Source organism: Enhydra lutris, unplaced genomic scaffold (genome assembly GCF_002288905.1).
Source record: "Enhydra lutris kenyoni isolate GAN:26980312 unplaced genomic scaffold, ASM228890v2 scaffoldscaffold2, whole genome shotgun sequence".
Lineage (NCBI taxonomy): Eukaryota > Metazoa > Chordata > Mammalia > Carnivora > Mustelidae > Enhydra > Enhydra lutris.
In genome coordinates, this window is record NW_019154086.1 from 38,906,143 (window position 1) to 38,920,427 (window position 14,285).

Below are 14,285 nucleotides of genomic sequence, written 5' to 3' on the forward strand. Positions count from 1 at the left end.
CAGGATGTGATTAAGTCATAAGGGTTGAGGCTTCACAAATGGTATTAGTGACTTTATAAGAGATCCCAGAGAGCTCCTTTGTTCCTTCTGTCATATGACGACACAGTGAGAAGACAACTGTCTACAAACTAGACATCAAATCTGCAGGCACATAGATCTTGGAATTCCCAGGCTCCATAACTGTGTAAAATAAGTATTTGTTGTTTAAGCCACTCTCTCTATAGTATTTTTGTCATAGTAGCTTGAAAAGACTAAAACACATGCTACTAACACCAATAAAAAGCAGAGTAGCTAAATTTCAGAGCAATTTCAGAGCATGGAAAGTTATCAGAGATAAAAAGGGGCATTATATAATGATAATGGGCTCAATACTCCAAGAAGACATAACAATTCTTAATGTGTATATGTGTAAAAACAGAGCACAAAATACCTAAGGCAAAAAATGATGTAACTGCAAGGAAAACAAATAAATCCATTATTATAGTTGGAGACTTCAACACCCCTCTATTAAAAAGGGATGGATCCAATAAGGAGAAAATCAGTAAGGATATAATTGAACTCTAAAGCCATCAAATCACCTGGATATAACTGACATATAGACTACATCATCCAACTAGAAGCAGAATATATAGTCTTTCCAAGCTCACATGGGATATTCACCAAGATAGACCACACTCCAAGCCCTAAAACACACCTGAAGAAATTTAAAAGAAATCACGTGATGTCTGCTCTCAAACACAACTTAATAAAACAAGAAATCAGTATCAGAAAGTGGGCTAGAAAATCCCCAAATACCTGGAGATTAAACACACTTCTAAATAATGCATGCATTAAAGGAGAAACCTCAAGAGAAATTTTTAAATATTTCTAACTCCAATGAAGATCATAAATACAACAAAAAATTGTGGTATGCAGTGAGGGCAATGCTTAGAGGGAAAGTTATAGCCCTGGATATATATCTGTATCTATATCTATATATAGATCTAAAATCTATATATCTATATAGATATATAGGTATATATCTATATAGATATATAGATTTTAGATCTATATATAGATATATTGATTTTAGATCTTCTTTTCTTACATGTTAGGAAACTAGAAAACAAAGAGGAATTTAAATCCAAAGAAAGTACAAGAAAGGGAATAAAAATCCCATTTTATTTTATTGTAGAAATCAACGAAATTGCAAATAGGAAATCAGCAGAGAAAATCAATGAAACAAAAAGCTGGTTCTTTGAAAAGATCAGTAAGTGTCTAGCCAAGCTTAGAAAAAATGAGAAAAAGCACAAATTACTAATATCAGAAATGAAAAAAGGGTCATTACTACTGATTCCATGTATATTAAAAGGCTAATGAATAATGTGAACAACTCTACACCCACAAATTCGATGGCAATAAAATGGACCAATTCTTTGAAAGAATCTAACAAAACTCAAACAAGGAGAAACAGTCTCAGTAGACTTGTAACTGTTTAAAAAACTGAATCAATAACTAATAACATACCAAAACAGAAAGCATCAGACCCAGATAGTTGCATGGGTGAATTCTACCAAACATTTAAAGAGGAGATATCAAGTCTTTATAATTTCTTCCAGAAAACAGAATCAGAGGGAATACTTCCTAATTTACTCTATGAAATTAGCATCGCCCTAATATAAAAACAAAAAACATTACAAGAAAGTAAAACTATTCTCTCTCATGAACACAGGTGATATTTTCTCAATAAAATATTAGTAAATTGAATCCAACAGTCTTGAAAAAATTATATAGACCATGACCAAAGTGGGATTCCCAGCTAGATCATAGATTCAATGCAATCTCCAACCCCAGCTTTTTTTTTCTTTCTTGGATATTGACAAACTTATTCAAAAGTTTATATGGAAGGGCAAAAGGCCAGAACAGGCAACATAATAATGAAGAAGAAGAAAGCCGAAGGACTAATACTACACTACTTCAAGACTTACATGGCTACAATAATCAATATAGTATGGAATTGGTGGAAGAATAAATATAAACAGGACAGACTAGGCGACTCAGAAGCAGACAAATATAGTCAACCACTCTTTGATAACAACAGTGCAAAGGAGAGAGGACAGTCTTTTTAACAAATGGTGCTAGAACTGGACATGCCAAAAAAATGAATCTAGAAAAAAGAGAACCTATCAATATGATAAAGAGCATTTTTGAAAATCACACAACTAATATCATACTCAGTGGTGAATGACCAAAAGTTTTCCTTCCTAGATGAGGAACAGAAAAGGATGCACATTTTCACCACTGCTATTCAACATTATCAAAGAGCATTACTACTAGAGCAGTTAGACCAGAAAGCAAAGGAACCCATATTGGAAAAGAAAAAGTAAAACTACATCTATTTACAGAAGACACGACCCTATATATAGAAAATCCCAAAGAATCCATAAGAAAGCTAATAGAGTGGGTGCCTGCATGGCTCACTTGGTTAAGCGATTGCCTTTGGCTCAGGTCAGGATCCCCGAGTCCAGGGATCAAGTCCCGCATCAGGCTCCTCGCTCCGCAGGGAGTCTTCCTCTGTCCTTCTCCCTTCTCATGCTCTCACGTGCTTTCTCAAATAAATAAATAAAATCTTAAAAAAAAAAAAAAGAAAGAAAGAAAGCTAATAGGGTCAATAAATTCAGCAGTTAAAGGTTACAAGATTATATAAAAATCAGTTGGGTTCCTATACACTGGCAATGAACAATCCAAAAAGGAAATTAAGAAATCAATTCCATTTGCAATAGATCTAAAAGAATAAAATACCTAGGAAAAAGTTTAACAAATGAAGTGAAAGACTTGTACACTGAGAAATATAAGACACTAATGAAAGAAATTAAAGACGACCTAAATAAATAGACTATCCATGTTCATGAATTGAAAGGCTTTATATTAAGATGGTAATAATACTCTAAGCAATCTACAAATTCAATATAATCCCTATCAAAATTCCAACAACCTTTTTTGAAGATATGGAAAATGGGATCCTTAAATTCAAATATAATTGCAAGGGATCCTGAATATCTGAAATAGTCTGGAAAAAGAAAAAAAAGTTGTAAGACTCATTTCCCAGTTCAAAATATACTGCAAATCTAAAGTAATCAAAACAATGTAGTACTGGCATAAGGACAGACATACAGACCAATAGAAGAGACTGGAGAGTCTAGAAATAAATCCATACCTGTGGCCAATATTTGTGACAAGGGTGAAAGATCATTCAATAACAAAAGACTCTTCAACAAATGGGGCTGAGACTATTGCATTTCCATGCACAATATATATAAAAAACCTGGAGCCCTACCTCACACTATATATAAAAATTAACTCAAAAATATGGAGAAATCAGAACACTGTACTGATGCTTAGAATGTAAAATAGTGTAGCGGCTGTAGAAGACAATATGGGCAGTTCCACAGAAAGTTACACACAGAATTTCCAAATTACCCAGCAATACCACACTTTGGTATGTACTCAAAAGAACTGAATTCAGGAACTCAAACATATACTTTTAAAACAATTTTCACTGCAGCATTATTCACAATAGTCAAAAGGTAGAAGCAACCCACAAGTCTACTAACAGATGACTAGATAAACAGAATGTGGTAGAAACACATGATGGAATATTACTCAGCCATAAAAAGCAATGACTTTCTGGGGATCCCATGGAGAAGATGGCAGAGTAGAAGGACCCTAAGTCACCTCATCCCATGGTTACAACTAGATAACACCTACATTTGTGTAAATGACCAAGAAAATGACGTAAAGATTGGCAGAACAGACTTTCCACAACTCAGTGTAGAGACCAGACCACATTGAAAAGGGAAGGAAGGGTGGAGATGATGTCAGGAGCTAAATGGGACTGTCCAGGGCAGCAAGGGACACCATATGTACAGAAAGGGGAGAGAACCAGACCTTCATACAAAGCACTCCAGGCACAGGAAACCTGCATGAAAACCAGAGGGTCATAATTTTGTGAGTTCTTAAAATCAGTCAGCTTAACAAAAGGAACTTTAAAAATCAGCAGGCTCCACCCTAGGAGAGCTGAGGGAGAGTGACAAGAAAGGGAGTCCCCACCCTTAAAAAGACAGCACAAGAAACAGCCCCACAGAGATATAGCATGGAAGCATTAGTTTGCGGGGGGGGAGGGGAAGCATGGGGTATACAGGAGGAGGATTTGGTTAACAATTTTAGAATGCATACTGGATGGGAAACTTCTCCAGGAACAAAGGAGCCGGAAGGCCCCCATTTCTTTCCGTCACCCCTGAGCCTAGACACATGGACACCTGTGGGAATCAGTGTAGCACCAACATTTCCCACCTAACTTGCTAACAGTGTGCCCTACCCTTGCATTCTCCTATAGACCTGCCTTCTCCAATATTGCCTTGGCTGGAGGCCATCCAAAGTAGTGCCACAAAGCAGGGCCAACAGGAACCAGTACCACTCCAAAGTGACTTCTGCCCCTAGGGAGAGGGAAAGATAACCACACACACTATTCCAACTCTACCCCAGCAGTGGGCTGAGGGCAGATATCTGGTCTGACTGCAGGCCCCACCCACCAACAAAAGCTTCTCGGGGGACAACACAGGGACAGTGCCCTGCAGTTACATGCTACTGCACCTCTGGAGAATGCCTGGTCTCAGTTCAAGCCAAAGGTGGCCTCAGACTGGCCTACTAACAACATAGGGACCAGACCCTCCCCAGAATGGGCAGAGAGCCATTGCAGATAATGGGACTAAAGGCAGAAGCAGCTCAGCCACAATAGTGGGACACACATAACACACATTGGAAACACCCCTGAAGCACCCAGTTCTGGTGAACAGGAGACACTGCACTGCAGGGTGCTACAGAACCACTTCTTCAGAAGGCCACTACTTCCAAGAGCAGGAGACACACAGAAACAGATGCAGAGGTAGACAAAATGAGGAGACAGGGGACTATGTCCCCAGTGAAAGAAAAGGACAAAAATCAAAGCAAACAAAACAGATATGTAATATGCCTAATAGAGAATTTAAAGTAAAGGTCATAAAAATACTCATGGGACTTGAGACAAGAGTAGAGGACCTCAGTGAGACTCTCAACAAAGAGAGAATATAAAAAATAACCAATCAGAGATGAAGAACTCAATAACTGAAAATACACTAGAGGGAATAAACAGTAGACTACAGGAAGCAGAAAAATGGATCAGTGACCTGGAAGATAGAATAATGGAAAGCAATCAAGATGAAGAGAGAAAAAATAAAAACTGAAAATAGACTTAAGGAACTCAGTGACACCATCAATTTGCATTATAGGGATTACAGAAGAAGAGAGAGAAAAGGAAGAAGATAACTTATTTGAGGAAATACTAGCTGAGGGTGCCTGAGTGGCTCAATCAGTTAAGTGTCTTCCTTCATTTCAGGTCATGATCCCAGGGTTCTGGGATTGAGCTCCCCATTCGGCTCCCTGCTCATGCTTCTCCCTCTCTGCCTGTCACTCCCCCTGCTTGTGCACACTCTGTCAAATAAATAAATTAAATCTTTAAAGAAAAATAGGAAGGAAGGAGGGAGGGAAAGAAGGAAGGAATACTAGCTGAAAATTGCCCTAATTCCAGGGAGGGAAACAGAAATCCAGACCCAAGAAGCAAAGTGAGCCCCCAACAAAATCAACCTAAGGAGGTCCACACCAAGACACAAAGTAATTAAAATGGTAAAAAGTAGGGATAAAGAGAATTTTAAAAGCAGCAAGCGAGAACAGTTATAAACAAGGGAAATCCAATAAGACTACCAACAGATTTTTCACCAGAAACTTTGCAGGCCAGAACAGAGTGGCATGATATATTCAAAGAGTTGAAAGAAGGAAAAAAAACAAAAACAAAAACAAAAACAAAAACAAAACTCCAGCCAAGAATACTCTATCCAGCACGGCTATCTTTCAGAAGAGGAGAGAAATGGTTTCCTAGATAAACAGAAGTTAAAGGAATTCATCACCATTAAACCAGTGCTATGAGAAATGTTAAAGGGAAATCTTTGAGTGAAAAGATCGTAAGAAGGAGTGTGTCTACAAAAATCAGTCAAGAGATTCAGAAAATAAAAGGATGTAAATTTTGATACCATATACCTAAAAAAGGTATAGGAGTACAGAAGAGGAAGGAGTAAAGAATGGGTTGAAACTTAAGCAGTCATAAACTTAATATAGATCGCTATATGCAAAAGATGTTATATACAAACCTAATGATAACCACAAATCATAAATCAGTAACTGGTATGCAAAAAATAAAGAAACCCAAATATATCACTAAACCAGCCATCTGTGAGAGAAGAGAACAAAAAAGAAAAGAGAAGAATTATAAAAACAACCATAAAACAAGTAACAAAATGGCAGTAAGTACCTACCTCTCAATAATTACTTGAATATAAATGGACTAAACACGCCATTCCAAAAGTGACAGAATGGATAAAAAGCAAAACCCATCTATATGCTGCCTACAAGAGACTCACTTCAGACCTAAAGACACATGTAGATGGAAAGAAAAAGGATGGAAAAGCATTTACCATGCAAATGGAAGTGAAAAAAAGCCAGGGTAACAATACTTGGACAAAACAGACTTTAAAACAAAGACTGTAACAAGGGACAAAGAAGGACACTATATCATTATAAAGGGAACAATCCAACAAGAAGATACAACAATTGTAAATAGTTATGCATCCAACATGGGAGCACCCAAATACATAAAGCAGCTAATAAAAACATAAAGGAACTAATTGACAGTAATACAATAACAGGTGACTTTAACACCCCACTTATATGAATGGATAAATCATCCGAACAGATTTTAAAAAAAAAGAGAGAGAAACAGTGGCTTGGAATGATACATTGGACCAGATGGATCTAACATATATATTCAGAACATCCCATCCTAAAACATCAGAGGACACATTCTTTTCAAGTGTACATGGAACATTCTATAGAACAGATCACATATTGGGCCAAAAACCAAGTCTCAATAAATTAAAAAAGACTGAAGTAATACCTTGCATCTTTTCTGACCACAGTGTAAAACTAGAAAGCAACCAGAAGAAAAAAATCTGGAAAGGGCACAAATACATGGAGGTTAAGTAACATGCCACTGAACAATGAATAGGTCAACCAAGAATCAAAGAGGAAATAAAAATACATGGAGAGAAATGAAAATGAAAACACAGTGGTCCAAAAATCTTTGGGATGCAGTAAAAGCCGTTATGAGACATAAGTGTATAGCAATATAGGCCTACCTCAAGAAGCAAGAAAAATCTCAAACAAGCTAACTTTACATGTGAAGGAGCTAGGAAAAGAACAAACAAAACTCAAAATCAGCAGAAGGAAGAAAATAATAAAGATTAGGACAGAAATAAATAAAATAGAAACTAAAAAACCAATAGAACAGATTGATGAAACCAGGAGTTGGTTCTGATAAATCTTTAGACAGACTCATCAGAGAGAGGACTCAAAAACAGAAATGACAGAGGAGAAATAACAACCAAAACCACAGAAATACAATGGGTTATAAGAGAAAATTATGAAAAAGTATACGCCAACAAATTGGATAACCTAGAACAGATGAATTCCTAGAAACAAAGTCTTCCAAAATGAGGAAGAAATAGAAAATGTGAACAAAGTGATTAACAGGAATGGAATGGAATTAGTAATCAAAAACTCCCAACGAGCCAAAGTCCAGGACCAGATGGCTTCACAGGTGAATTCTACAAAACATTTTATTTCATTTTAAGATTTATTTGAAGAGGGGAGAAAGAGTCTCAAAGAGATTCTGCAACGAATGCAAAGCCAGACATGGGACTCATTCTCATGACCCTGAGATCACAACCTGAGCAAAAACGAAGAATCGGCCACTTAATTGACGGTACCACTCAGGTCCCCTATGAAACTTTTTAAAGAACATTAATACCCAATTCTTATCAAACTATTCCAAAAAATAAAAGAGGAAGAAAAGCTTCCAAATTTTTCATTTTGTAGGGTCAAAATTATCCTGATACCAAAACCAGTTAAGGACACCACAAAAAAAAGAGAACTATAGGCCAGTATCTCTGATGAACACAGATATTAAAATCTGCAACAAAAATATTAGCAAACCAAATCCAACATGTATTAAAATAAAATCATTCACCACGATCAAGTGGGATTTATTCCCAGGATGCAAAGGTGGCTCAATATTCACAAATCAGCCAACCTGATATATCATATCAATAAAAGGATTGGGCGCCTGGGTGGCAGTGGGTTAAGCCTCTGTTGTCAGCTCAGGTCATGATCTCAGGGTCCTGGGATTGAGACCCGCATCGGGCTCTCTGCTCGCCAGGAAGCCTACTTCCTCCTCTCTCTCTCTGCCTGCCTCTCTTCCTACTTGTGATCTCTGTCAAATAAATAAATAAAATCTTTTTAAAAAGTAAATAAAAGGATAAAAAATATATGATGATTTCAATATTTCATGCAGAAAACTATATCATGGATAAAAACTATATGATGATTTCAATTTTTCATGCAGAAAAGGCATGACAAAATACAACATCCATTCATGATAAAAAAAAAAACCCTCAACAAAGTAGGTTCAGAGGGAACATACACCAACAAATTAAAGGCAAAATATGAAAAACCCACAACTAACATTATATATAACAGGGAAAAGGGGTGTCCACAAGGATGTCCATTCTCACTACTTTTATTCAACATTGTACTAGAAGTCCTAGCCACAGCTAGGATAACAAAGAGAAATAAAAGACATCCAAATTGGTAAGAAAGAAGTAAAACTTTAACTACTTGCAGATGACATGATACTACTATACAGAGAACCCTAAGACTCCACCAAAAATCTACTAGAATAAATGAATTCAGTAAGGTTGCAAGATAGAAAATCAATATACAGGGGCACCTGGGTGGCTCAGTGGGTTGGGCCTCTGCCTTCGGCTCAGGTCATGATCCCGGGGTCCTGGGATCGAGCCCCACATCGGGCTCTCTGCTCAGTGGGGGGCCTGCTTCCCTCTCTCTCTCTGTGCCTGCCTCTCTGTCTACTTGTGATCTCTGTCAAATAAATAAAAATCTTTAAAAAAAATCAATATACAGAAATCCATTGCATTTCTATATACTAATAATGAAGCTATAGAAAGAGAAATTAAGAAAACAATCCCATTTACAACTGCACCCAAAGTAAAATACCTAGGAACAATCTTAACCCAGAAGGAGAAAGACCTTACTCTGAAAACTATAAAACATTGATTTAAAAAATTGAAGATGACACAAAGAAATGGCAAGATATTCCATGCTCATGGATTGGAATTATACCATTGAAGTTATAATGTCCATACCACCCAATCTATTATTTAATGTAATCCTTATCAAAATACCAACAGCACTTTTCACAAAACTAGAACAAACAATCCTAAAATTTGTATGGAACCACAAAAAGACCCCAAATAGCCAAAGGAATCTTGAAAAAGAACAACAAACCTGGAGGTATAATAATCCTGAATTACAAGATATAGTACAAAGCTATAGTAATCAAAACAGTACGGTACTGGCACAAAAATAGACACATAGATCAACAGAATGGAATGGAAATAAACCCAGAAATAAAACGATTATATGGTCAATTAATCTTTGACAAAGGAAACAAAAACATCCAATGAGAAAAAGACAGTCTCTTCAACAAATGGTGTTGGGAAAACTGGGACAGCCGCATGCAAAAGAATGAAATTGGATCACTTTCTTACATCATACACAAAAATAAACTCAAAATGAATTAAGGACCTAAATGTAAGACCTGAAACCATAAAAGTCCTAGAAGAGAACACAGGGAGTAATTTCTCTGACATTGGCTATAGAAATGTTTTCCTAGATATGTCTCCTGAGGCAATGGAAACAGAAGCAAAAATAAACTATCGGGGTATAATAAAATCAAAAAGCTTCTGCACAGCGAAGGAATCAACAAAGCTAAAAGGCAACCTACTAAATGGAAGAAGATATTTTCAAACGGCATATCCAATAAAGGGTTAATATCCAAAGTATATAAAGAACTTATAAAAACTCAATGCCCACTATAAAAAAAAACCAAATCCAAAAAAACCCCTCAATGTCCAAAAAACAAATAATCCAATTAAAAATGGGCAGAAGACACGAACGGACATTCCTCCAAAAAAGATATACAGATGACCAACAGATACATGAAAAATCCTCAACATCACTTATCATCAGAGAAATGCAAGTCAAAAGTAATGAGATACCACCTTACACCTGTCAGAATGGTTAAACTCAACAACACAAGAAACAACCGGTGTTTGAGAGGATGTAGAGCAAGAGGAACCCTGTTGCACTAACGGTGGGAATGCAAACTGGTGCAGCCACTCTGGAAAACAGTATGGAGTTTCCTCAAAAAGTTAAAAATAGAGCTACCCTAAATCCAGCACTCAGACTAATGGATATTAACCCAAAGAAGACAAAAACACTAATTCAAAGGGATACAAAAACACTAATTCAAAACACCAATGTTTTTAGCAGCATTATTAACACCAACCAAGATATGGAAGCTGCTCAACTGTCCAACAGTTAATAAATGGATTAAGAAAATGTGGTGCATATATACAATGAAATACTATTCAGCCATAAAAAAAAGAATGAAATCTTGCCTTTTGCAACAACACAGATGGAGCTAGGGAGCATAATGCTAAACAAAAGAAGTCAGAGAAAGACAAATACTGTATGATTTCACTCACAGATGGAATTTACGAAACAAACGAGCAAAGGTGGGGAAAAGAGAGAAAGGCAAACCAAGAAACAGACTCCTAACTATAGAGAACAAACAGAGGGTTAACCAGAGGGGAGGATGGTGGGGAGATGGGTGAAATAGATGATGGGAATTCAGAGGTGCACTTGTCATGATGAACAATGGGTGATAAAAAACTTTAAAAAAATGCAATTCAAAAATAGGAAAAAATTCAATCATATTGTTTTGGAATGAATATACAGATGGTAAAACCTAATAGAAAGACAATGAAATAATTATCATAAGCCTGGATGACTACTTCCAGTGAGGAAAGTATTATGATCCAGAAGGGTACACAGTAGTTTCTGGTGCATCAGTCATGTTCTGTTTCTTGAACTAGATGGTTCCAGAAATATGTATCTTAGATACTTTTTGTATACATGTTATACTTCACATTAAAAAAAAAAAAAAAAACCCAGGATGATAAGGATAAAACACCAGTCCACACAGATGAATACAGCTAGAGAAAAACATAAATATGTTGACTGGTTCATAACCATAAACCCGACAGGGAGGTTTGGGCTGTCAGGTTATCATACTATATTTCCCTGGTCCATCTGCACAATTACTCTCCTAGAAATATTTTATACCTTTCTGTTCTGAAACCTCCAGCATCTCCCCTCCCATCCTCATCTTCAGTTAATTATTGTTTCCCACTTCCCTGAGAAAAATGGAAGTAGAGAAAATTTCCACAGACCTACCACCATAAATACCCATGTCCCAGAATTTTGCACCCATATATTCTACCTTCCATCAGGGCTCAGCTCTCCATGCTACCATCCTAAGGCTAGTCTACCTATTTGTGGACCAGATCCCATTCCTTCTTGCCTTCTCAAAGACAGTATGACAGCTACTCTCCCATCCGTCACTCATGTCATCAATTTCCTTCAGTAAACGTGCTGTTATTTCTCAACCCAACATCTCTACCAGTTGCTACCACATTTCTTCCACTTTTAGTTAAATTTCTGTTTAAAGTTGTCTTCAGTTACTGGCTCTGATCCTTCTCCTTCCATTCTCTCCTAAACCCACCACAATCTCGGGTTTTTTCCTGTCAAAACTGCTCATCAAGATAATAACTTCTAATGGCCAACTGTTGGCTTCATCTTCCTTATTTATCAGGAGATTGTGACACAGGTTATATCACTTTTCGCTCTTTCACAGATTTGCATTACTTTGGTTTTTGGTAAAGCACTCTCTTCTGATTTTCCCCTTATATAACTGGCCATTCCTGCTCCGTCTCCACTGCTAGCTGATTATTCTTCTTCCTTACTTAATGTTAGAATGTCCCAAATGTGTCTTTGGTATTCTTCCATACACCTATACTCATTCTCTTGGTACCGTCATTCAAGACTCATGATTTAAATACATCTTTATGCAACACCTCCAGTTCAGATCTGTCTCTTAAACTCTAGACTCATTATGATGTCTATAAGACATCTGAGATTCCACAGGTCCAAAACTTACTTGCCCAATTTTCCCCCAAAACCCACTCCACCACTTATTAACCATCCTTATCTCTATTTTAAGGCAATGCCATTGCTAAAACCAAAAATTCTGGTGTCATCCTTGTTTTCTCTCCCCCAACTAGTCCATTAATAAATACAGTGTATTCCATCTTCCAAACATATGAATTTAAGATTTTCTTTAATTTAAATTTAATTTAAATTTTAGGAATTTAAGATTTTCTTCACCTCCCCCACTGCTACCACTCAGTCTAACCCACATTCATATCTCACTTGGATTATTGCAATGGCCTCTTATCTGGTCTCTCTGTGTATACATACCCTTGACCCTCTATACTCTACTCTTAACATAGCAGCAGAAAGACCCTTTTTTTGTTTTGCTGTGTTTTGTTTACAGATTTTATTTATTTATTTGACAGACAGAGATCACAAGTAGGCAGAGAGGCAGGCACAGAGAGAGAGGAGGAAGCAGACTCCCCGCTGAGCAGAGAGCCCGATGCGGGGCTCGATCCCAGGACCCTGAGACCATGACCTGAGCCGAAGGCAGAGGCTTAACCCACTGAGCCACCCAGGCGCCCCTGAAAGACCCTTTTAACATTTAATTACATATTACCTTTCCCCCACTCAAAATCCTATAATGGCTACTCATCTTACTCAGATAAAAAACTGACTATGTATGCCTAGGACAATACCATCTTTCTAAACTTTTTTTTTCTGGGTTTAGGAAGCATAAAAATAAACACAAAATGGAGTTTAAAAAAGTGATTCCTAAAGACAGTCCTTAAACCACTTCTGGCCTGTGAATGACTTTTACGTACTCCACAGTGAATGAGGACAGTGCAGTACATTTTTATAAATGTCTATTTATTCCTTTTAACATGTGGCTTTTCCTATTTTTTTTTGTTAATGTTATATTTTTAATCAAATAACATTTATTGTAAATGGAAGGTTTTTAAAACACATTATTACTTGGAAAATAAAATTTTGGCAGAACTAAATTCTAATGCCTTCCCCATTTCTCCTCTCTATGAATTTTTTCTGAATTAAAAAACAAAATACTTTTCATGGTATATGGAATTGAAAAGTCTGGGACTACTAGCCAAAAGGATTTAACAAGCATGTACTAAAGCACAGGTAGGAGAAATTATACTGACTAGATTATTAGACCCCTCCCCAGCTCTATCAGGACTGGCTGTGCGACATTATAATTTTTTGCCTCTCTGATCCTCTATTTCCTCATCCATAATGCCCATTAATGTATCCATTTCATAGAAATATGAAAATTAAATGAGACGATATATTTAAAATATACTGACATATATAATAGCCACATGTGTATTTAGTTAACGTAACACTATTAACTTTGTATTTAGTTAAATAGTGGTATATGGTGGGAGAGAGAAGGAGGGTTAGTGGGAGTAGATCATATTAATGCACAGAAGTATTTTATCCATTTAGGTTGAGAATTGCTGACACATGGTGATAATAAAAAGCATCTAGGTCAGTTTCATTATTGTTTGTAAATTCTCTGCCGACCATTTACCTCCTTCTTGCCTTTACCAGCATACACCACAACAAAAAAAAACCCATCTTCCACATTCACTCACTATTAACAGAGTATTAGGCATAGTATATGGCAAGGACTCAGAAGGCAGTATTAGAGTGAGGTCATCATGGATTCTTAAATAAACGAATGGTGATTATTTAGAAAATTAAAATATTCACTTGACCTTTTTTGAATTTATGTACAGGGAGTTTCTTAAGTTGATCTTTACGAAGTCTGTTTCTTCTAGCTCTATGTCTGTCCTGGACGAATTTTGTGATCTAAAGATAAAGAAAAAAAAGAAATCAAACATTAAACATGCAAATGGAAAATGGCCATTACAATAATAGACATGTTTCTGGATAGCTGCTGCAAATCAATTCAATTTACTTAAACCCTAATTGCAATATCATTAATTGAAGCACTAATTACATAAGTAAATAGTTTACCTCAAATTATCCTTTGAATTTTTAATCAT

General features: G+C 36.5%; 1 protein-coding gene across 3 annotated transcripts in view; it reads right to left on the reverse strand.

Annotated features, from left to right (window-relative positions):
• Positions 1-14,285, reverse strand: part of LOC111147519 (ring finger protein 13) — a 156,250-nt gene that overhangs the window by 27,523 nt on the left and 114,442 nt on the right. For all 3 annotated transcript variants that reach the window (XM_022503584.1, XM_022503567.1, XM_022503575.1), the window contains exon 8: positions 13,995-14,088. In XM_022503584.1, coding sequence (XP_022359292.1) covers positions 13,995-14,088 — 94 coding nt within the window. The remainder of the gene's footprint in view (positions 1-13,994; positions 14,089-14,285) is intronic.